The 20281-nt window shown below is 39.4% G+C and overlaps 4 protein-coding genes across 7 annotated transcripts in view; 2 read left to right on the top strand and 2 right to left on the bottom strand.

Moving 5' to 3' along the window:
• The first annotated feature begins 726 nt into the window (after nt 1-726).
• Nucleotides 727-4527, top strand: LOC135934371 (putative defense protein 1). Its single transcript, XM_065476071.1, has 6 exons — nt 727-878; nt 3236-3422; nt 3482-3612; nt 3675-3766; nt 4270-4336; nt 4389-4527. Exons 2-6 carry the CDS (start codon nt 3236-3238, stop codon nt 4389-4391), a joined length of 480 nt encoding a protein of 159 aa, XP_065332143.1. The 5' UTR covers nt 727-878; the 3' UTR covers nt 4392-4527.
• Nucleotides 4507-7157, bottom strand: TfIIS (RNA polymerase II elongation factor). Its single transcript, XM_065476070.1, has 6 exons — nt 6979-7157; nt 5958-6129; nt 5691-5906; nt 5133-5341; nt 4933-5079; nt 4507-4876 (listed from the first exon to the last, which is right to left on the bottom strand). The coding sequence occupies exons 1-6, from the start codon at nt 7045-7047 to the stop codon at nt 4796-4798; spliced, it is 894 nt and encodes a 297-aa protein (XP_065332142.1). The 5' UTR covers nt 7048-7157; the 3' UTR covers nt 4507-4795.
• A 225-nt stretch (nt 7158-7382) lies between these two features.
• Asx (Additional sex combs) lies at nt 7383-17276 on the top strand. 3 transcript variants are annotated; one of them, XM_065476066.1, is made up of 10 exons: nt 7383-7685; nt 7738-7875; nt 8091-8311; nt 9389-9964; nt 10558-10882; nt 11105-11509; nt 11871-12043; nt 12095-12389; nt 12701-13197; nt 14228-17276. In XM_065476066.1, the coding sequence occupies exons 2-10, from the start codon at nt 7764-7766 to the stop codon at nt 14972-14974; spliced, it is 3351 nt and encodes a 1116-aa protein (XP_065332138.1). In that variant the 5' UTR covers nt 7383-7685; nt 7738-7763; the 3' UTR covers nt 14975-17276. The 3 variants fall into 3 exon arrangements, with proteins under 3 accessions (XP_065332138.1, XP_065332137.1, XP_065332136.1); XM_065476065.1 differs by having other exon boundaries at nt 7738-7932; nt 12701-13155; XM_065476064.1 differs by having other exon boundaries at nt 7738-7932.
• lute overlaps nt 17255-20281 on the bottom strand; it is a 27868-nt gene continuing 24841 nt past the window's right edge. For both annotated transcript variants that reach the window (XM_065476068.1, XM_065476069.1), the window contains exons 4-5: nt 19251-19616; nt 17255-18594 (exon numbers count right to left, since the gene is read on the bottom strand). In XM_065476068.1, coding sequence (XP_065332140.1) covers nt 18118-18594; nt 19251-19616 — 843 coding nt within the window. In that variant the 3' untranslated portion in view covers nt 17255-18117. The remainder of the gene's footprint in view (nt 18595-19250; nt 19617-20281) is intronic.

Raw genomic sequence — 20281 nt, 5'->3', positions numbered from 1 at the left:
GTGTTCACCCGGTTGCGTAGTTGCCAGGTGACAAAATAAATATTATTATTATGACCGCGTGCGGAGATTTGAAAATATTCCTCGAATTATAATAACATCTAATTTAGCTAGAAGATTGAAAATTAAATTGGAAATTTTTATCTGTACCTAAAATCAGTTCCCTTTTGCTCCAAGGAGATATATAATATTCTATAGATTGTTTTAACAAAAACCCAAAAATGCTCGTTTTTTGATAAAAAAAAATAAACGATTATTAATAATAAATACCGTCACAATAATTTTTGTATAATTATATGTAAATGCTTTTTTTAATGATATTAAAGGTTCAAGGATTTAACGGGGACTGAAGAGTGAAATCTGGACTAAATACATACAAAAAGGACTTTCTGACAGCCTGATGCAAATAATATATTTGATATATTTAAAAAACATCACACCTCTGTTAACTTTTCTTTCTATTTTTGTCAGTTTTTATCGTTTTTATCGTTTTTATTATTCTTTTTAGTGACCATTTTCCCAATCAAATTTTTGCACCGATTCAATTCAATTCAATTCAAATTTTCTTTATTCATTAAGTCGGAATATTTACAATGACTTTTGAATAGTTGTCAAGATCAAATTAAAAAAAAAATATAAATCATCACATATAAGTGTTGCTAAGCAATTAAAAAAGAGCGTTAGGAAAGCAATTTTCTGGAGGTTCCCTGCGAGGTTACGCTGTGGAGGACTCTTCGTGGATGGAGGCGCCGGCAGCAAAAGTCGTCGATCGTCGCGATTTGAGCAGAGAAGAGGGAGAGAACCTTGGAGGCTAAAACAGCCGCCGCCGAACCATAACCGGCCAGTCCAACCCTGCGTCCTGACCGGTTCAGATCACAAAGGTGAGAGCGCAGACAAATAATTCCAGGATTGGAAGCGATTTGTTCAATCAGTTTCGTCCAGCTATATCAGTTTAGGATAAGAAAAAAATTATTTTGCTTTTCGCATAGTTTGCAATTATTTGAAATAAACCGATATCTCAAACGAGAAATCGGGATCTTAAGTATATTTTTAAGAAAAAGATTTGTGTAAATTTATAATTTTGAATCTCCGGCTATGCCTAAATTTCCATGAATATTTTCTTTTAGCAGTTTAAAATTAATTTTCAACTCTCTTGTATATTTTTTTTTAAATTAAAAAGCATAGCTTGTAACCTTTCTAAATAATTGCAGAGACTTTTAAAGAACATTTAACTATTCAGCTTTTTATTCGCTCTTACGATCTTTTCTGGGATAATTTGTGAAACATCTCTGTTGGTACACATCAGAAGTTTCGAAAAATAACCTGTTCTCCTCGTGTCAACCATATATAAACATCTCTTTTACATGTATTAGTGTCAAAGGTGAGAGTCGATTTCGACTCTTAAATCGCCTCTTAGCTCAAAAAAGGCCGTTGCTCTACGTCGACACGAGAGCGAGGAAACAAATAGCCAAAGGCTAACAGGAAACTCAATTTTCCTACCAATTTAAAACTGCACTTTAAATGAGCATCAGCTCTTGAGCGAGGAAAGTGAAAGGCCGTGAAAACTGTTTTCAAAATTACTATGCGGCATTGAAAAGCTGTAAATCGTAGAAAATCTATAATTAGCACCACGTACCGTTATTATTTCAGAATTACACTTTTTGTGCAAAATAGAATGGTAAAATTGTTTCCTAGATTTCTATTGAAGTTAAAAGACAATTACAGAAATTTTAGATTTTTTGCGCAAGAAAAAGCAGAGCTTAAAAGAAGTCGACAAGTAATATTATTATTTGTATATTCCGTATAATTTTACAAGTAAAGTGGCCTGGAATTTATGCTCGCCTTGCCTCACAGCGGTGTTTTCGCACGAAAAGCAGCAGAAACAAAGCAATGTTTAAAACGTTATGCAATGACACCAACACAATCATATATTTTGCAACTGTCAAAAACTGCATGAACATTTCTTGATGCGTTTACTTGCGTCACACTGTGAAAACTATCATTTTTTATCGTGGAAAAGGATTCAAATTTTCTCGGCACTTTTTTAAACTTACAATTACAAAGACTTTCACGAATAATTTCAGTTTTAAGATGTATGGCACGGCAAGTTGATGAATTGAGACTTGTAAAACCTGTTTCGGTAGGTGTGGTCTGATTGACACCAAATATAGGGGCCAAGGCTTTCATCTTCGTGCGAATTTTGGGCACAAGCCTCACAGACAGAAAAGGCTGCGAAATAAATCAATAACCTGAAGAGGTCACCTCTCTCACGTCTGGCTGCATGCATTAAGTAATTGTCTCTCTCTCATCGTGTGCTGGCAGAGACACACTTTCCATTTCTAGTTCTTTGTGAATAATCGCGACCTTTAAGCGTGTTTCAACCTTTACTTGCATAATCCACATCTAACGGAAAAATCTTTTCATAATCTCCCAGCTTCATTAAATTAAAATTGTACGGCCGAGTGCGTCCACGCTTATTAAGAAAGGCGTTAAACAATTCAAGCGTGACTCGAGTATGTAATTCACATGAGATTAAACACAAACTCGAGAAAAATTAATCCACAATGAAGCTTTCCACACCTTCAGTGTTGAAAGATTTTGCTATCTGAATTTAAAACTATTCCTTGTGTCTGTTTTTAATTGATGAAACTCCGTCGAAATAGTTGGTCACTACATCACATCTTCACGATACCCGCATTTTTCCGGGAAACCCAACGTTATGGGGGAAATTTACTATAATTAAATCGTTACAAGTGTAGTATTAAATTGATCACAAATATTTAATGTTGGATGACCTATTTAAATATTTAAAAACGAAATCTATTCTTCAAAATTGGATTTATGAACATTGAAATTAATCATTTTCATACTCTCTGTCTTGTTTGACCTTTTTGTGGATCAAATTTGGAAAAAATGATAGCCCCAGCCTTTTTCATTTTCTTAACTGCCTTTTTTGAGCATTTCAGAATCGGCGAACCCCCTATCTTCTTGAGATTTATTCTTCAGATTTACAATATTCTTATATTTCTTCAATAGAAAGTTTCTACAAGAAAATTAAATTAAAAATGGAAAAAATGGAAATTTGATTAGCTTTCATATTTTCAGTATTTTTCTCTACTGCAAACCATTAACAATTTAAATTTTAAACGTAACTAAATTGCAATCAGTTTCATGATTAAAAAGTATTTAATTTCAAATAGGATTTTATTAACGCGAAACATGTTTGTCAATTTGGCAGATGAGAGCTTTTGCAGTCGCCCTGTTCAGCGGGCTGGTGGCCCTGGCTGCCGGCTATGGTGGCGGAGCCCCAGAAGGCGCTTGCGGGGACATGGTGCCCCAGCATCACACCCCGCCCCAGACGAGCGAGTCGCCGTACACAATCAGCGTCAACAAAAACTCCGTCAGACCGAAGGAAAAGGTTTATGGTGAGAGAGATTTAGTACCAATCGGCCTTGAGCAGGTAGACTAATTTAAACGCCCGTAGTGACCCTGAGTAGCAAACAGGGCGACACCTTCAAGGGCTTTTTCATCCAGGCCCGAGTTGGCGACACCGCCGTAGGCAAGTTCGACGCCGCCGCCGGAGTCAAACTCGTCAATTGCGGAAACGGAGTTGCTGTAAAACGCACCAAATTGTCGTCCGACTGTGGTCATTGACATTTTTCGCATTCCTTTTTCAGAGCGCAGCCACTCACGAAAACTCGAAGGAGAAGACCAAGGTCACCGTCGCCTGGGAGGCTCCCCCTGAGCTCTCCGAGACCGTCATTTTCACGTAAATTTAATTAGTTTTAAAATATTTCAGCACGCGATATTCAGAACACTTTGGAATTTCTGGGAAAAATAAAAAACCTCCAGCAATAGTATGAAAATCGCGCATTCGACGATTCCGATTTGTCTCGCTGAGCAGACAACACTTATTAAAAGTTAATTGGAACGTGACAACTTTTCAGGAAATTAAGAGTTTGAAATTTGATTAGATCTTGATTTTAAAATTACGGTGGCAAGGAGCTCGCGAACCCTAAAAAACGGCAACTATTTCTTAGGAAAATTATTATCTTTTGTCAAACCTAGTCAATATATTAATTTAGGAAACAAACTGAAGTTAAAATTAAAAACGCCAATTTTAAGGCAAGATAAACAAAAGTGGAATAAAATTTACCAGATATTGACTTGTATAACCCGTTCACATTGGCTCCAAAACAGACTAAAAATCATAAAAACCCTAATTTTCTCCATAGAGATTAGTTTGTTGAAGTTGAATTTTCCTTTTTTTAGCGTGACCACTGCCAAGGACGGAGGTACCTTCTGGGTTGCCCAGAAGGCTGCTCCTCTCAGGGTTCAGGTAAGCGTTGGTTGTACCAAAAATTCTGGCTTAACATTTTGACATTTTTCAGTGATGAACTTCAAGCACCATCTAATTTATAGCCATTTCATCAACCTCAACGAGAAGTTCTTTAAGCGTATATAAGCCTAATCAATGTACATGAAAATTGAATTATCCGTCAATAAATATTATTTCTTTCCTGTGATTTACGTCTGCGTTTTTATTGATTTGAAAAGTTTTGCCATTTGGTAACAAAAGGGGAGAATCTCTTTCATTCTGGAGAACAAAACTGACCTGCGACACTTATTACTACGCATGTACATGTATTAAGAATAACAAAAAGAAAATGGGGTTCGAAAACATAGTTCACTTGCATCAATCATTTGGTCCATTCTTTGATTGGGAGACAAAAAAATCCACTGCTAGTGAAAACATTCTCTGCCACTTGAATCAAATTTCACATATTGAGGTACCTGTTTAGCAGAATTTCCATCGGTTGCCGCACTCATTACACAAGACAAACGTGGTCATGGGCTCATCAGCACTTCTTGTTTGCATCTGCGAATTAATTAGACTGTAGTGAGGACTCAACTACCAATAATGCTTCAGCGTACCTGGTTATATGTACAATTCCGCTTTCCACATTTTCCACACTTGAGCAGGTCAGTCTTTGTACCTTCCACCTGTGCCAACTGGGCGTCATTGATTGCCTCTTTCGTGAACTTTTCTCGGAGGTTTTTCATTTCATTGCTAGCCATTTCCTGCGAAATTAATTACATGACAAAGCGACACAATAGATTTTAAGAACACAAACCTCCGAAGTCATGACTGCCAGCTTTTGAGCTGTGATCGCACCACAAATGTAATTGGTTCTTAGTTCAGGGTTTTTTGTGTCTTTCAAATTTTGGACTCGGCTGCGCACCCTGTTCTTGTAGCGCATGTCTGTGTTCTTCATCTCACTATAAATCGCGTCCTCCAGCTCGTCTGCTAGGTTTTCCGCAGATTGGCATCCCTCAGGATATTCTATTTGAAAGCAGTTTTTTTTAATTGGTCAAATCCTCTTCAGTATAATCTAGGATTATTTCGTAAATAAAAATGGTCCATCAATTGATTCCTATCGTCCAAGGGATTATATATACCAAATATCCTCACGATAGGAAAAATTTGGATGTTTAAATTGATTTTGTAAGTTTTTCCACTGACAAAAATTTGTCTAGTTCGTAGCTGAACACACAATGCTAGATTAAAAATATTCAAAGTGGACGTTGAATACAAAATTGTTTTTCTGATTTTGGAAGCCATGCAGGGTTTTCTAGTATGGGTGGCGTATTAAATTTGCAGCTTCTGGAGTTAAAAGAAGACATCTACACACCTCCAGTGCCTCTTATGGCATTGGCTAGCATTTCTCTGCACTTAAGGCGCACAGAGTCAGTGGTTACGGAAACTGGCGGGAATGATGTTTGTACGGGCGCTTTATCCTTCTTCTCTTCTTTGACTACCGGTTTCGACGGCTTGCTCTCGGGCTCTCTGCTTGGCTTTTTCGCCGATCCGCCACTTGGCTCTTTGTCTTTTCCAGAAGGAGTTCCAGCTAAAAATTCGCAATATTAAATATTATGCTGTTTGAGAAAGGCTTTTTTACGAGTGAGAAATTTTTTCCAGCTTTTGATGAGAGATTTGGCCATGCTGATGACATCATCATCAGAGCTCGACTTTCTGAGGGAATTCACTGTCATTCCTATTCTGGTTCTCGTCAATATGTCCAGGGTGACCGGCAGCTTTTGCAGGGTTTTCAGTAGCTCAAGCGGATGATCCTGAATGATAATAAAATATTTGAAAAATTATACAGCCTCTTGGAAGTTTTATTTTTAAAGCAAAGCAAGCCTTTTTCAATTTTGCAATGAAGTGAGAGTAATGAGAACTTCAACGCAATTTACTTTTACGTTTACTCGGTTAAATTATGCTCTAACAGCTGCGAAACATGGTCAATGCGCTCAAAGCATGAAAAATTATGTACTCATAATTTTTTTTGGCTTGTTTTCATTTTAAGTCAAACCATTTTCTGTAGACACTGGCAGAGCTTAAAGAGGACTTCATTTCAGGAAAATAATTTTTACTTCCATGTACCTTAAATAAATAAATATGCTCGGAATATCGGGAAAGAGATGAAATTTATCTACCCTGGTTGCCGTTTTAACTAAATCAGCTGCAAATCAGGCGGCGAGCACTGTCTCCTTATTGCAAACCATGATTTATTTCGCCAGGAGGGAAATCTACCCAATAATTCACACACCGTTGGCCTCACGAGGAGAAGAATCGAAATCGTGCGTAAATATCATTGAGAAACCCGACAAACCGCTTAATATTTCAATAAATTCGGAATATTTAGAAATTTAACTGCTACTCGTGCCTCATTTGATTTTATCATACATACTTGCTCAATATTGGAAAAACTATACTTATTCAAACAAGCAATTCAATCATCTGCAATTTAAAGTCAATAATTTAAATTATTTCCGATTGTTGACCTGTATGATATCAATGAAACAAATTGGTTAAGGAGCACCGGGACAGAATGCAGAACATTCCATAAAAATAAGAAACACAAGCCCAAGAGCATTTTGGCGCGGCAGCAATTTCGCTAATTATAACACAAAACTCACCGATTTCTCTCCAGACACGATTTTATTGAGTTTTTTCTGAATTTTAGCGACGTCATCTTCGCAGGACATGGTTATTTTTGTTGTAAATTAATAGCAAATAATCTTATTTTGATCTGCACGGGGCCAAAATCAAGCACAAGCTCTTTCACGGACAGATTAAAATATGGCGAGTGAGAGGAGCTTATGGCGTTGAGGACATTGCCGCCAACACGATAATAATAAACTTTGCTAATAATTTTTAAATCCTTAGTGCATAAAACAATTTAAATATGACTTGTATTGCTTTTTATATGTATTTTTAATTACAATTGTTCATCATAATCAAAGTAGGAAATTTATCATAGATAGATAACTTAAAAATATTTACGAAGTTGGTCATTTTTTATCTTATTCAATAGTAATTGGTCATGTTGGCAATTGGTGACAGAAGCGAGGCAGCCAAACATGGCGAAAATTCAAGTTTGTTTTTATTCGTGAATTTTTCGAGATTATCAAAATCTAAACCAGAGCCAAACGGTTATTTGCTTCTAAATCTCTAACATTTTCATCAAAATTGTTTCTCTCCGTGCTTGAAATTTCGTTTCCACGAAAGGAGGCTGAGTGCAAGGTTCCAACATTTTGATGCAGTTGTGCCGTTCACATATACAAACGTCGGACGTCCGTGTTTTTTGCGTTGAGCCAACCCCACTGGCACTGGCATCTCTATTGTAAGAAAAAATATTATTTTTCCGAATTGCACATTTAAAATTGGTGTTCCAGCTGCAAGGGATGCTGTTCGCAGCGTGATGGAAGGTGGCGACGATCGGTCTGTTAGCAGCAACGGCGAAACCACGGACGCGCGCCCTCCACAGGATGTGCCACCCACAATAGCACAGGACGAGTCACAAGAAAATGCTGGTGAGCAATGCTCGGAAAGCGGAAGTAAATTTTCGATAATGTGTCAACGAGAGAGAGGCACGTTGAATGTTGTTTTGCTATCGTGGTTCATGTTAAACCTCTTTCAGGAAAATGAAATGTACAAAATTTAGGCGATTTTACAAGAGGAGTATGACTTTAAAATTTGCCAGTTGAAACTATTGACAAAATGGTATAATCTTTTAATTATTTCGCAGAATTCGTTGCTTCTTATGTGGCCGGCCCACCTGTTTCCGTGGAGGAACACAATGCCCCGGCCACAGATGTGCCAGAGCCTCGTCCCGTGCGGAGGAGCTGCCGCATGGCCGCTGCCCTCGTGAGGGCAAGCACGGCCGCCGCGGCCACTAATAATAATAATGATCACGCCCCAAAGGATCTCAATTCAAGGCATCTTTTTTCGCAGAATCACAGCAAAAAGGTAGATTATTGCTCAAGGATATAAATATTTTTCTCTACATCAAATACTTTGTTTTCCAAACATAACCTAATTTAAATTTATGTATATATATTTAATACCAGCCTGTTGGCTCGCATTGTTAAGGCACTCTCAGGAGTGTCAAAGCAATGGGAGGTATTTGAGCAGTTGGGAGATCTAATACTGGCTACCCAATGTCAGAGATGGCAAAAAGTGGTTAGTTTAGTGACTCGAATTGCTCAAATTGCTCAACAGGCTGGGAGGCGCACCGGCGCCGACTCGCTACTTGCTGGTTTGCACCTTTCCAGCATGCGTGATTTGGCTTCATGGGACGAATGTCTAGCGTTTCAAATAAAAAGTCCTCGGTGCGGAGGCAAGTGGCCCTTGAGTGGGCTGGGTCCCTGTGCGGCCTGGTGCGCCCATGTTATCCGTTCGCGGTGTTATTGGGACCCGGGTTTCAGCATTCGTGCTAAAGCAGTGCGCGCCCTTCCCGGTCCCCGGACAGGGATCAAAAGAGCAAAAAAAAATAATATTATTATTCTGATTCTCAAGAACTCTGTTTGAATCATCAATCTATTAGTTCATTTTTATAACTTCTAATTTGTCATGTTTTATAATTTTTTCTTGACTATACTACTAGTAATAATTATTGCCTGGAATTGTTTTGGAAAATTCGCTTAGTTCTTCTGGTGATACAGTGTCATAAAAAATTATTTCAGATACATTAGGCTATGGTATTTAATTTACAAATTACTTTAAATATTTTTCTCGAGGATGGCTTAATCAATTTTCCCACTATTCAGATTTGATTTTTGTCTGTATCAAAAAGATATGACAATAATAAAATATTCTGAAATTTTTGTAAATAATTATAAATTACCTATATTTAAATGGTCAAAGTTTTAAATGTTATGTCTAAAGAAATTTGAAGGGAGGAAAATATTGTTAGAAAGAGAAAAAATACTGTTAAGAAAATTTTTAGTCTATTTTTCAGGAAAACAATGAAATTATTTTGATTATTCCTGTTCAAGAAATAATATGTTGATTAATATTTCGCTATATTTTTACGCCATTTTTCAGGTGATAAAACATGCTTTGCGTCAGCAAGCTAAGAGGCGGCGGAAAAACACAACCATTGCGTCAGGCAACCCGATTGCGCCCATCCCGCGACTGGTGGTGAAGACCTCCTCATTGGGATGTCCGTCGCCGGCGTCACCTTCCTCGACGCCAAAGGCTTCAACCATGCAGGAGGTTTTGGCCTCGATTCCCGGCTTCAATCTGAAACACCGCAAGAAGTCGGCGCGAAAGCTGTCGGCTGCCGCCCAACTGGAGCAGACCAAGGAGGGTTTGATCGACCTGGAAACACCTGATTCGATATTTGCCGTGCTGAATTTGTCCAAATTATTGACTCAGGAGACACTGGCTCAGCTGCCTCTGCTGTATCAGCAGAAGCTGCTTCAGCTGTTGCCGGAGGTCGACCGGCCGACCTCCGTAGGTGCTCTGAAGAAGGACTTTACTGGACTCAGTAATGAGTTCTTCGCTAAGGCTTGTCTCGAGTGGCGCCGTCGACTGGCAGAAGGGAAATTCAGCTCAGAAAATCAGCAGAAGTTCAAGTTTGAATCGGAGAAGAGACGGAAAATTCTCGACCCATGGAAGGTATTATAATCAATTTCCTTGGTTTTCCATACAGGCAAAGTTTCATAAAATACGCAGAAATATTTCTAGAATTATTAAAGTTTACGTTATTTAAAAATAAAAACATTTCCTGACGTTTCTAAGGTGAATGGCTGGACTGATTTTTGTTTCCAGCACATCAAAATAAAACATTTTAGAGCAGAATGAACAGCAGCAGGATTGAGTCTTAAATAGCAGCGAAAGTGCCTTAAAATAGAAAGGAACCGCTGGCGCCATCTATTGGCGACTTCAAACACCAAGGGGCTTTCTGAATTTTAGGTCTTTGAACAAAAAATTTAAATATAAATAACAAAAAATTTGTATGCCAGACGATAGATTTTCTATAATTTTTCCTCAAAATGTAGGACAAATTTTAAATGTCTCAAATTAAATCGTAGTAAAACAAGGTCATTGAAACAATTTGTAAAATTTCCGCCCTCTTCCCAAACCCTGCTTGTTGCACATGCATTGGAATTGGAATCGCATATAATACGTGTTAGATAAATTTCATGGATTCTGGAGTGCCAATAATGATCAGCATTTATATTTCTTCTTAATGTGACGTTTTCTTACAGAGCAAGCATTTTGAAGCCATCTGGGGTGAGAGGACGGGAGAACCCTTGGAAGACAGCCCTCTTTGCCCTGTTCCAAGCACTTCGTCAGCAAACAAAGCGAGCTTCCCTCCTGCCCCTGTCTCTGTAACGCCAGTACCGAAGAGCAGTTCCCCTTGTATTTCGCCAGTGGTGATTGCACAATCCTTAGCTGAATCTCCGCCAGTGCCCGCCTCCACGCCTCCACCAGAAGAGCCATCCTTGCCACAAAAACGCTTTGCAGAAGAGGTCGAGAGCGTGGCCAAGAAGCCCAAGTTGGACGACTCCTTGGAGGCTGATTTTCAAAATGGTGAGATTGAATATTTGAAATAATTATATCTTCTATGTTTAGAATTATTCGTTGGAATAATTGAAATTCTCAATTTGTAGATCGGAATGCAGTCGATCAATCAGATAATTTAAAGTGTGTAATTTATTCGTGAACTCTCGCTAGTTATTTTATAGATCTTCTCCCTACATTTAAATTTTTAAACAAATTCTGCTGCTACACGTGCCGATCTATTCCAAACAGCTCAAGAATTGGTTCAAGAATCAAGCTCTCCTGCTCGGCCGGAGATTCCTGTAATTCCTCCAGCGATGGAAGAACAGGAACCTAAGGAAGAGGCTGTTCTCGAACTGCAGCAGCTTCCGCCAGAAGAGGGTTCCGTTTCTGAGCAACCCGAACGCGCCGCTAGCGTCGAAAAGCCCTCCTCTGTTGACTTTGAACTCAGTGATGAATGTAAAATGGCCAAGCAAGAAATCTTGTGCGCCGAGGAACCGATTCCAGAGCTGCAGGCTCGTGTGGTGGAGGAAGTGGTAGAAGAGGCTGTGATCGAAAATCCAATCAGTTCAATTGTGGTGCCTTTGGAGCAGAACCGCCCGGAGGGTACTGTCAACTCTTCCAATTTGTTCGAAATGGCTCGACAGATCTCAAATGGTAGGGTAAAAGGGTGAAAAATTTACATTTAATACTCCATTGTTAATTTCTTTTTGTATTTTTTATATTTTTTATATCCACAAATAATCAGTCTCTAACAGATGTTTTTGCAGTAGTTAACAGAAATTTCATTTTGCCAAGGTTAGAAAATTAAATTTCAAGTAATGTTACTTAATATTTTTCTCATAATTTAACATGTATTGCGAAACTTATTTAGAATTTAGAATCAATTTTTCAGTCTTTAACAAAATTCTCGTTAGGTGAAATTTTATATTAAAAATAAAAACGTCATGAAAAATCTTTTTTTAATATCATTATTCAATAATCTGTCAGTTGAAATAACTTTGAGACTTAATTACAGATAATGACGCTGACCACAATCAAGTGATAGAAGACGTTCTAAAGGCTGAAGAGGAAGGTGTTGTCAAGAGTTTGTCCACCAGCGATGTTCACTCAGACCTCTTGCTGCAGGCTCAATTTTGGTCCATGGACCAGAGCTCAACCAATTTGCTGGGCAATCCTTCTGAAGAAAATGTAAGCATTCAAGCCCCATTATCAATTTCCATTTTTCACAATTGTTTACAGGTTGGAAACCCTGCCGACCGGGTTGACAATGTCGAGTCTCTGGCGGGAGAGATGGATCTCGTCGTGGGCCAAATTGTGAAGGACATGGAAATGCACCAGTCGCCGATAATCATGCCTGACGAAGCCAATGTCGAGATTTCGCCTGTCGAGTGGCCGATCTTCAGCACGAGCAACTCGGACCTGCAGCAAAACATGCTGCCAACAAATGTGCAGTCTCAAATGAACATGTTTGTGCCGCACAGCCAACCACAGAAGATGGACGTCATGCAAGACCATTCCAAACTTGAGCTTGATAGTGAGCAAAATATTTTTTCCATGTTAATTATTTACCTTACTATTAGAGAAATTTTAGGCTTTCACTGCACCTTTGGTAAAGTAATATTTTTCATTCTTAGATGAAATGTCATTAGTTAAGAGGAAAAATTTCACTCGGGTCAAAGAAAAATCTACAAAATTAAATTATTGTAAATGTTGATGAAAAATTTACTTGTAACTGATTTTTGGTCATTTTTTCAATTTTCATGCCTCTTTTGTACTCCCGACTCTTGACAGTTCGTCCTCAAATCACTGTTCTGAATTTTAAAATTTAAATCGAAAATTCTCCAGTGAACTACGGCAGCCAGGCTGTCACTACCTCCGGGCCAATGGTGTCGTCTGTTCCCGCTCCACCACCTTACAGTTCTGAGCCTATGCAGCTACACCAGCTGCCAACATCCCTGGCCCCATCGCAGTCCATTTTCTCCAACACGCAGATGCAACTGCCGCAGCCGCAGGTGGCCGCCGCGCCAATCATGACGCCAATCCCCCTGCCGCTGCCGCAGCAGCACTCCTTGCCAGTGATGCAGCCCTTGCTGGGTCCCAACCTTCGAGCGCAGGTCATCTCGGCCGTCCAGCCCCAACTGGTCAACTGCGTGGCAGCCGCCGCAGTCCGGCCGCCACCCCTGCAGGCCAACCTCGCGTCTAACATGGCGCCCGGCAAGTCTTCCTCCCCAGGGCCGATCAACAACAACAATAACGGCGCCGCCTCTGCCGCCGCAGCCGCAGCAGCTGCTGCCGCCTTGGTGGGTCACAGTGTAAAAGCCCATGTCAAAGCAAAGTCCCAGGTATTGTCAAAGAATCAAATCGGTAGCTCGACTTGTGTGAATTGGTTTGATGCTCTCCTTTTCCCAAGTGGGTCTCAGAGGTAACGGGTGGATGGACAAAACAACTGGGCTACCTTCAGTTAAATGGTAGCGTCATTTGCATGATTTCTCTTTTGTTTCTTCTAAGTGGTCAAGTTTGGCAAAATTATTGAAATCGTGTAGTATCCTACGAATTAAGACATAATGTATTACCAGGAGAAATTTTTGATTTGACTGAGATTGCGAATTTTGACGCTCGAAAGGGATTTATCTCATGAAATTTTCTAAATCGTAGTGTGAAGCCAGTTTTTATTCAATCGTGATGATTTTAAATAGGTTAACACTATTTAACTAGACAAATTGGTCAGTGGGTAATTATTGTCTGCAAGGTTCATATAATTGTCAATATATTGTGGCTCAATCTGATGCCAAAAATAAACTTTTTAAATGAAACCGTTACATTAATTAAAAAAAGGAGCTTCAGCTTTTACAAAAAAAATAACTCATTTGCTTGAAGATTGCCACTTGGAAGTAAACTCCATTGATTTGTTTCCAAATATGTGCACGAGTACTTAAATTTTGCATTGCAACAATCGATGAGATGCATAAAGAAAAAGGTTCTGGGATTTTGTAGTGAGTTGTTGGCGTCTGGAGTGAGATATAGTCATTAATATCTATGCCACAGTGAATTAACTCAATGAATTTCTATTTTCATAGCAAAAAAGTATTTTTAAATTAATTATTATACTATGATAAGCTGCAGCACACACACTCCTCTAAGGTGGGAGTTTATTAATAAAACATATTTTTTTAATTTGATCTTCATTAAAAAAGTCACTCTCTTCACTTTTTTAATTTCCAAAATATTGTGGCAAAAAACAATCATGTTTCTTGTTGAAACCGGTCATGGGTATGGTCGATTTTTTGGGCACTTTTCTCTCTCTCTACCTGTCTTCTACGGATTGTTGGTGTTCGAGCCTTCATTAAATCGTCATCCCTTCTTTCGACGCAGGGCGGACGAGGTTCTCGGTCGAGCAGCAAGTCGACGCCGCCTGGCGCCGTCAACCTGGAGCGTTCGTACCAGATCTGCCAGGCGGTGATCCAGAACAGTCCAAACCGGGAGCAGCTGCAGGGCCAGTTGAAGGTGCCGCCATCGCTGGCCAACAAGCAGACGACCATTCCGTCGCGGGCCAACCAAGCGGTGCAGCGGCCGCGGCCGCCGGCCAAACCCGCAAAGCTGCCGATGCCGCCGCAGAACTCGAGCCGGATGACCTCGATCGTGCTTCGGCAGGTCATCTCGCCGCAGGGGGTGCCAGTGACGATGGCCGTGCTGCCACCTAACCAGGCGGCCGCCGTAGCCGCCCGTCGAAACTCGGCCAACGGCGCCCCGCGGCCCGTGGCCCTACCCCCACTGCAGGTGGTGGACAAAAACTCTGGCGCCGCCACTGCAGGAACGCAGTACATTCTGGTGCAGCGGCCGCCCCTGCCCGCCCCCACCAGAGCCTCCAGCGCGCCCCCGGTGCCCCCCGTGGCCCTCCCCCAGGCGGCCAGTGGCCGGCCGGCCAGCACGGACCCCTCGGGACAGGAAAAGCTGCTCCTTGGCCGCAAAGGCCCCCCCGGTGGCGCTGGTGGTCAGGCCCCACAGTCGTGTGTGTGCAACTTGAAGGCAATGATCATGTGCCAGAAGTGCGGCGCCTACTGCCACGACGACTGCATCACGCCCAACACCAGACTCTGTGTCACCTGCCACATTAGGTAGAAGCCAGCCAGATTTATTTATTTTTCATTTCACCCAGTCTGTGATTGTTGTTTCTATAGAAATTGGAGCAAACCCTATGCGAGATTACTTCTGTCGCTCTCCCAATTTTGCAGTGTTCCACATTTACCAGCATATCAGTTTTTGTCAGACCTGTCTAAACTGGCCGTTTAAAATATAGTCTTTTCGTATTTTTAATTCGATTGATGAAGCAACCAGAGGAACTTTTTATGTTAAAACATTTTTCTGGCAGTCTAATTTGCTCGTAAGACATCAACTTAGCATGAACTATGCAATTTTGATACCTTGGAGGCACACTTAAAATCGGTTTTTACTGCCAAAAACCGTTAAAATCGGCCTGTATCTTGTGTCAAAACTTAAATTTAACTCTAAATTGTTCACTTTTCTTGTGCAATAATTTCATCTACGAGTGTGACTTAATAATTCAGCGGCTTTGAGTACTGGAGGAAATATCTTAAAAAATTCAAATAGCAAAAATGAAACTTGAAATTTTTAACATATTTTCAGAAAAATCTCCACCCTAATTTCTCAGATAAGTCGTTTTTAAAAAATACTTGTGTGTATTTAATATACCCAACCCGATAAAAAAATAAATGGCCAGTATATTGAGCTGGATCTTATGAAAACTATTTTAGAAAAAAATTAAAACCACTACAAAAGCCGTCACATTTCTTCACGCGATTTTCCCAGAACTCTTTTCTGTTGGAAATTTTGGACAAATCACGAACTTTGCAATATTATGAAATTTTTCGATTTGTTTCAGATCAGATTCCAAATTTTTTTTATCATTGAAATCCGATACGTTTCAAGAAACTACGGCAGTTTGAAATTTCTGAATGAATTATCGAAGGTCTGGATGTAGTGAACCATTACCAACGGGATGTTGTATTCCTTTGGCAAATTTTTCAGCTTTTAATGGTCTTGAAAAATACCATAATTTTGTGACGCAAATGAACAAGGTGTAAGATTTTTGCAAATTAACAACTTTCTTAAATATATTTTTGTCGTGCATTTCTATTGGTCATATTCCGGGACATATTTAGTCAATGTCTTATTTCAATCATCATCTTGAAATTGACACATTTTATCAATTCGTGCAAATGCAAATATTTTGTTCATTTTGGTATATCACATTTATTTTCATTCGATCAAATTAACAAAATTTAATATTTTGGCGTGATTTCCAAAACAAATTTTGCTAATTTCAAACTGGAGGTATCTGTAACATTTTGCCGAGTTTCTTGGCGGTATGGGTCATTGAATTAAGTTCTGTTGATTTAATTAATATTCTGGTCCTTTACTTTTTCGTCTTTAGTTTGACATCTAAATAAGATTTTTTGGTTTAACCGGTTGAACGCGTTTTATTTTATTGTTTGTGTTCATTTTGATATTATTTCAATCTGATTCTGAGTTTAGCACAGTTTAATGTTTGCTCACAATTTAAAAAAGAAAACTGGTCTATTTTTATATCAAGCTTATGTTCTGGTACTTGGTGTTGGTAAATACTGGCGAACACTGCAATTTTGTTTTCCGCAATTGAAATGTGCAACTTGTGCCAGTAATTGAATTCGTTGTTGATTTTTCTGCCATTATCTGTTTTGATTCTACTTAACTAAGGCTTATATTTTACCATGACTCTTGGGAATTGTACCGGTTTCACCTACTTGTTTTGACCATGAAATGAGCTTTGCCAGTTGTTTTAAATTGATTTGACGCATTTTGTCGAGAATTTAGGTTGGTGAATGTTTTGGTTATTTGCTTAGCAATTGACGCTACCTCACATTCGGGAGCCATCTTCAATTTTCCTTGTTACTCTACTTACGGACGCAGGCGTATTTCGCCTCACCACAACTCTGAAGGAAAGACTGATGGTGTGCTTGTTTCATTCTATTACTCGCCTCCAGATCAAAATAATCACAAAAGTTTATTTAGTTTTCAGATTTAATGTGATGTAAATGTTTTGTCAAATGCACACACGCACAGTATGTTTGATGTCATGACGTGCGTCTCGTGGAAAGGACAGGTTGCTGTTGTTGTGATTCATCAAATGTGTAGAATGTTGCTTTTCGGTAACTGTGCAAATGGCATCTATTTTCTTAAAGAAAACGTGCGCTCGTTTTGCCAGCCGGCGCGGAGTGTGAAGATTGTTTATATCGGGGCACAACTCTATAATTTAATCTCATTATAAGGCTCTGTATATTCACAACACCATTGGACGCAAATTTAAGCGAAATTACTAGATGATAAAATAAAAAAAGCAAATCTCATGAAATAATAATTTCAAGTCAGTGTTTTATTATTCAAGTGTATTGACTCCTCGAAAAATTACGTATTACATAAACGGTTACACGGCTTAACCTAATTTACAATAATAATCAATTTGATCAGATGAACTTTCACATAAATTAACAGGACTAATTGGGCGACGAATTTGTCAACGCAAGTATTAAAAATATTATCACAATTCCAAATTAACTCGCTCCGAATACTCTCAAGGACAAACAAAAGGTCTTGGTTTTGATTGGTGTTTAATTACTAACAGTTAATAAGATTCAAATACCATAGTAACTTGGCAAATAGGTCGGCTTACAAGCGGCAGGGCGAGTTGTTAGACTTACGCCAGGGTTCGCACAAATTTCCGTCCAGTTTTTCCACGGCCGGTTTAAATATCAGTTTTTTCCTGGCGATAGATTTCTTATCCTAAAACTATGCCAAATTTGAACGTCTCACAATTAATTGTAGAAATGGGGTTTCAGAAAACTGGTTTTATTAGACGGTTGATTTTGTAAATTTGTTTTCACGCACGTCTCAAAATAAATAGAAGTGGTTTCAAAGAACGCATAAATAAAAATTAAAAATATTTTTGAAGGACGGAAGATTCTTTGTTTTTTTTAAATCCACAAAAAAACGATAGCAAATTGGCAGAATTATGCACTTCTCAATATAATTTGTAGAAATAGGTGATTACAAATGAAAAAAAAAAATTTTCGAGCCCTGAACATCACCTGCCACTGATGGCAAGCCTGAAATCTTCTAATTTCGGGTAATTACAAGATTATTTACACAGTTCCCTTGAGAAACGGGAAATTCTAGTCAACTGCAAGAGGAGCGTCGCCAGGCATGATTTAATGTTCGTCACTGAGCACCGGCTGCGGGCCGTAGAAAATGAGTTCAGGTATTTGTCCCCCCTGGACGCCAGTGCCATTGGTGCTCTCAGAGGAGCACTGGAACTGGAAGGTGACCGTGCCTACGGACACCTCGCTCATGCCCTCCTGACCGAAATAGCTGAGCTCCTGGCCGTCGAGCACCGCAGACGCCATGTAGAACGCCTCAGGTTCGATCTGGATGGGGTGCTTGAAGTAGACGTGAAACGTGTTGCTCGAGCCGTCCGAGAAGAACTGCGTCTCGTTCTCGGCCAGGATGCGGCCAAGTCGCTTAAGTTCGATCTTGACGTTGTAGTCGGCCGCGCCGTTTGACGAGCCGTACAGACCGAAACCCACGACGAAGATTCGTTTGTCCACACTGAACTGGATGCTGTCGCAGCGCCCACGGTATCGCCACTGGTTGTTGCGGTACGCGCACGATTGGAAGCGATGGCACAACTGCAAACATGGTCAGTGCGTAACATTTAGTTAGTACAATACAAATAAAATACGGTTTCAGAAAAAAACGGGCTCAGTTTTTGGTGTGCCAATGGGTTTAAATATTAGAGAAACAATTTTGCAGCTTTTTTCAATAGCGTGCGCCTTGTTTTACCCAAAATTGGTGTGTCCAAAACATTCAGTACTCAAAATGATTTTCTTCTATTTTCCAAAATGGTCCCCGTTTATATCCCCTTTTAAATAGTTATCTTTAAAATAGTCCCCTCTGAATAGTCCCTGCATTGGTCCAGTATCACCTATTTGATATTTCTCTGGAATTTTATTTCCTAGTCGCGAAGCATGACGGGTTTGAACTTTGTGAAAATCACCGCAATTGAGAACAAACATCCTACTTTAAAACTGCAAGTAACCGCTGGCACCGTCTATTGACAGCTTCAAACACTAAGGACTTTCATAACAACTGGTGAATTGATAAAAGTTATTTTTTAATTTATTTTTAACTCAACAAAAACTTTAGGGGCTCCGTGAATGGAAAAAATCGACTGGTTGTAAATGTTACAATCTATTTTTTTTTTTTTTTTTTTTGAACAATTTGTATATCTATTGATTCTTCTAAAAGAAAAGTAAACAAAACTGGACAAAATCACTCTTAATACCTGTGGCTTTAATCCCGTCCTAGCCTTAGTGGGGTACGACAGCGTTGGCTTGATGTCTGCCGTGAAATGCAAGAAGATGTCGATGGTCTCTTTAAGGGTGAGGACGCCACTTTGAGCGGCTTTGTTGGCGAACTCGTCCAGCGCCATGGTGGGAATGCGCACCAGGAACAGCGCCTTGCCGAGCACGCCCCTGACGTTTTGTGCGGTAGGGTCGATTTCCCTCCTCTGGCACTCGGCCCGCGCCCAACTGATGGCCGCCTCAAATAGCGCCGTTTCCTTGCAGTTTAGCGTTTCTCGTGACAGCACTGACTCTAATGTGTTCAGGTCGATGTCTACAAATCCTTCCGAGTGAAGCGCCATCTCCGCCTGGATTACAATTTTTACGTTAAAACTAAGCTAAAATCACAATTTTTTAATAACATGATTAGGACTAGTAAAGAATCCAAAAGTTTACTAGAAATAAATTAAAATAAAAAACTGGATAGAATGTGAAATTTTTCCATTATTGAACGTCCAGTATTGAAATAATTCTAAAACTTTAGTAATCATTTAATTAATTTGGAAAAGACTGCCACAAAAAACCTTGGATTTATTTTTAAGTTCCTCTATATCTTTGCAATTGAAAAACAGTCTACTGAATTATCTCTTCACAGAGACCACCAGAATAGGAAGCAACTCAAAGGAAATTGAAAAGGGAGCGTCAATCCCCAGAAAATAAAAAAGGTGTGGAACATGTTGCAAAGCGCGGGAAATTGTAAAATTGGACATTACAAAATATTTTCAGGAAAAATCTTGTTTAAATGGTCGATTTGCAGTTTTACAGACACAATTTGAAAATATTGATTTTAAAATTCGTTGAAATGCCTAAAAAATCATGCTTTGTGCTCATTTTTGATGATCTGAGCATCACAGCAGCGACAGAAAAAAATTTAACAGTCCCTTTTGCTAATCTATACCAGACCTATTTTAATCTGAATTTTTGTTACATTTAACATAAGGCAAATAATTTGAGGACATTAAATGAATAAAAA

Source organism: Cloeon dipterum, chromosome 1 (assembly GCF_949628265.1).
Source record: "Cloeon dipterum chromosome 1, ieCloDipt1.1, whole genome shotgun sequence".
NCBI classification, from domain to species: Eukaryota; Metazoa; Arthropoda; class Insecta; order Ephemeroptera; family Baetidae; genus Cloeon; species Cloeon dipterum.
The sequence above is the reverse complement of the archived record's forward strand: the minus strand, read 5'-3'. Positions and strand labels throughout refer to the sequence as shown.

Excerpts from the sequence above, each read along its gene's own strand:
- LOC135934371 (XM_065476071.1), top strand. The coding sequence starts at position 3,236 with ATGAGAGCTTTTGCAGTCGCCCTGTTCAGCGGGCTGGTGGCCCTGGCT. Across the intron at positions 3,423-3,481 it reads ACCGAAGGAAAAGGTTTATG|TGACCCTGAGTAGCAAACAG; the intron begins GTGAGAGAGATT and ends AAACGCCCGTAG. Across the intron at positions 3,613-3,674 it reads ATTGCGGAAACGGAGTTGCT|AGCGCAGCCACTCACGAAAA; the intron begins GTAAAACGCACC and ends TTCCTTTTTCAG.
- TfIIS (XM_065476070.1), bottom strand. The coding sequence starts at position 7,047 with ATGTCCTGCGAAGATGACGTCGCTAAAATTCAGAAAAAACTCAATAAA. Across the intron at positions 5,907-5,957 it reads CTGGAAAAAATTTCTCACTC|CTGGAACTCCTTCTGGAAAA; the intron begins GTAAAAAAGCCT and ends GCGAATTTTTAG. Across the intron at positions 5,080-5,132 it reads TGGCAGTCATGACTTCGGAG|GAAATGGCTAGCAATGAAAT; the intron begins GTTTGTGTTCTT and ends TTAATTTCGCAG.
- Asx (XM_065476064.1), top strand. The coding sequence starts at position 7,764 with ATGGAAGGTGGCGACGATCGGTCTGTTAGCAGCAACGGCGAAACCACG. Across the intron at positions 7,933-8,090 it reads AATGTGTCAACGAGAGAGAG|AATTCGTTGCTTCTTATGTG; the intron begins GCACGTTGAATG and ends ATTATTTCGCAG. Across the intron at positions 10,883-11,104 it reads GGAGGCTGATTTTCAAAATG|CTCAAGAATTGGTTCAAGAA; the intron begins GTGAGATTGAAT and ends TATTCCAAACAG.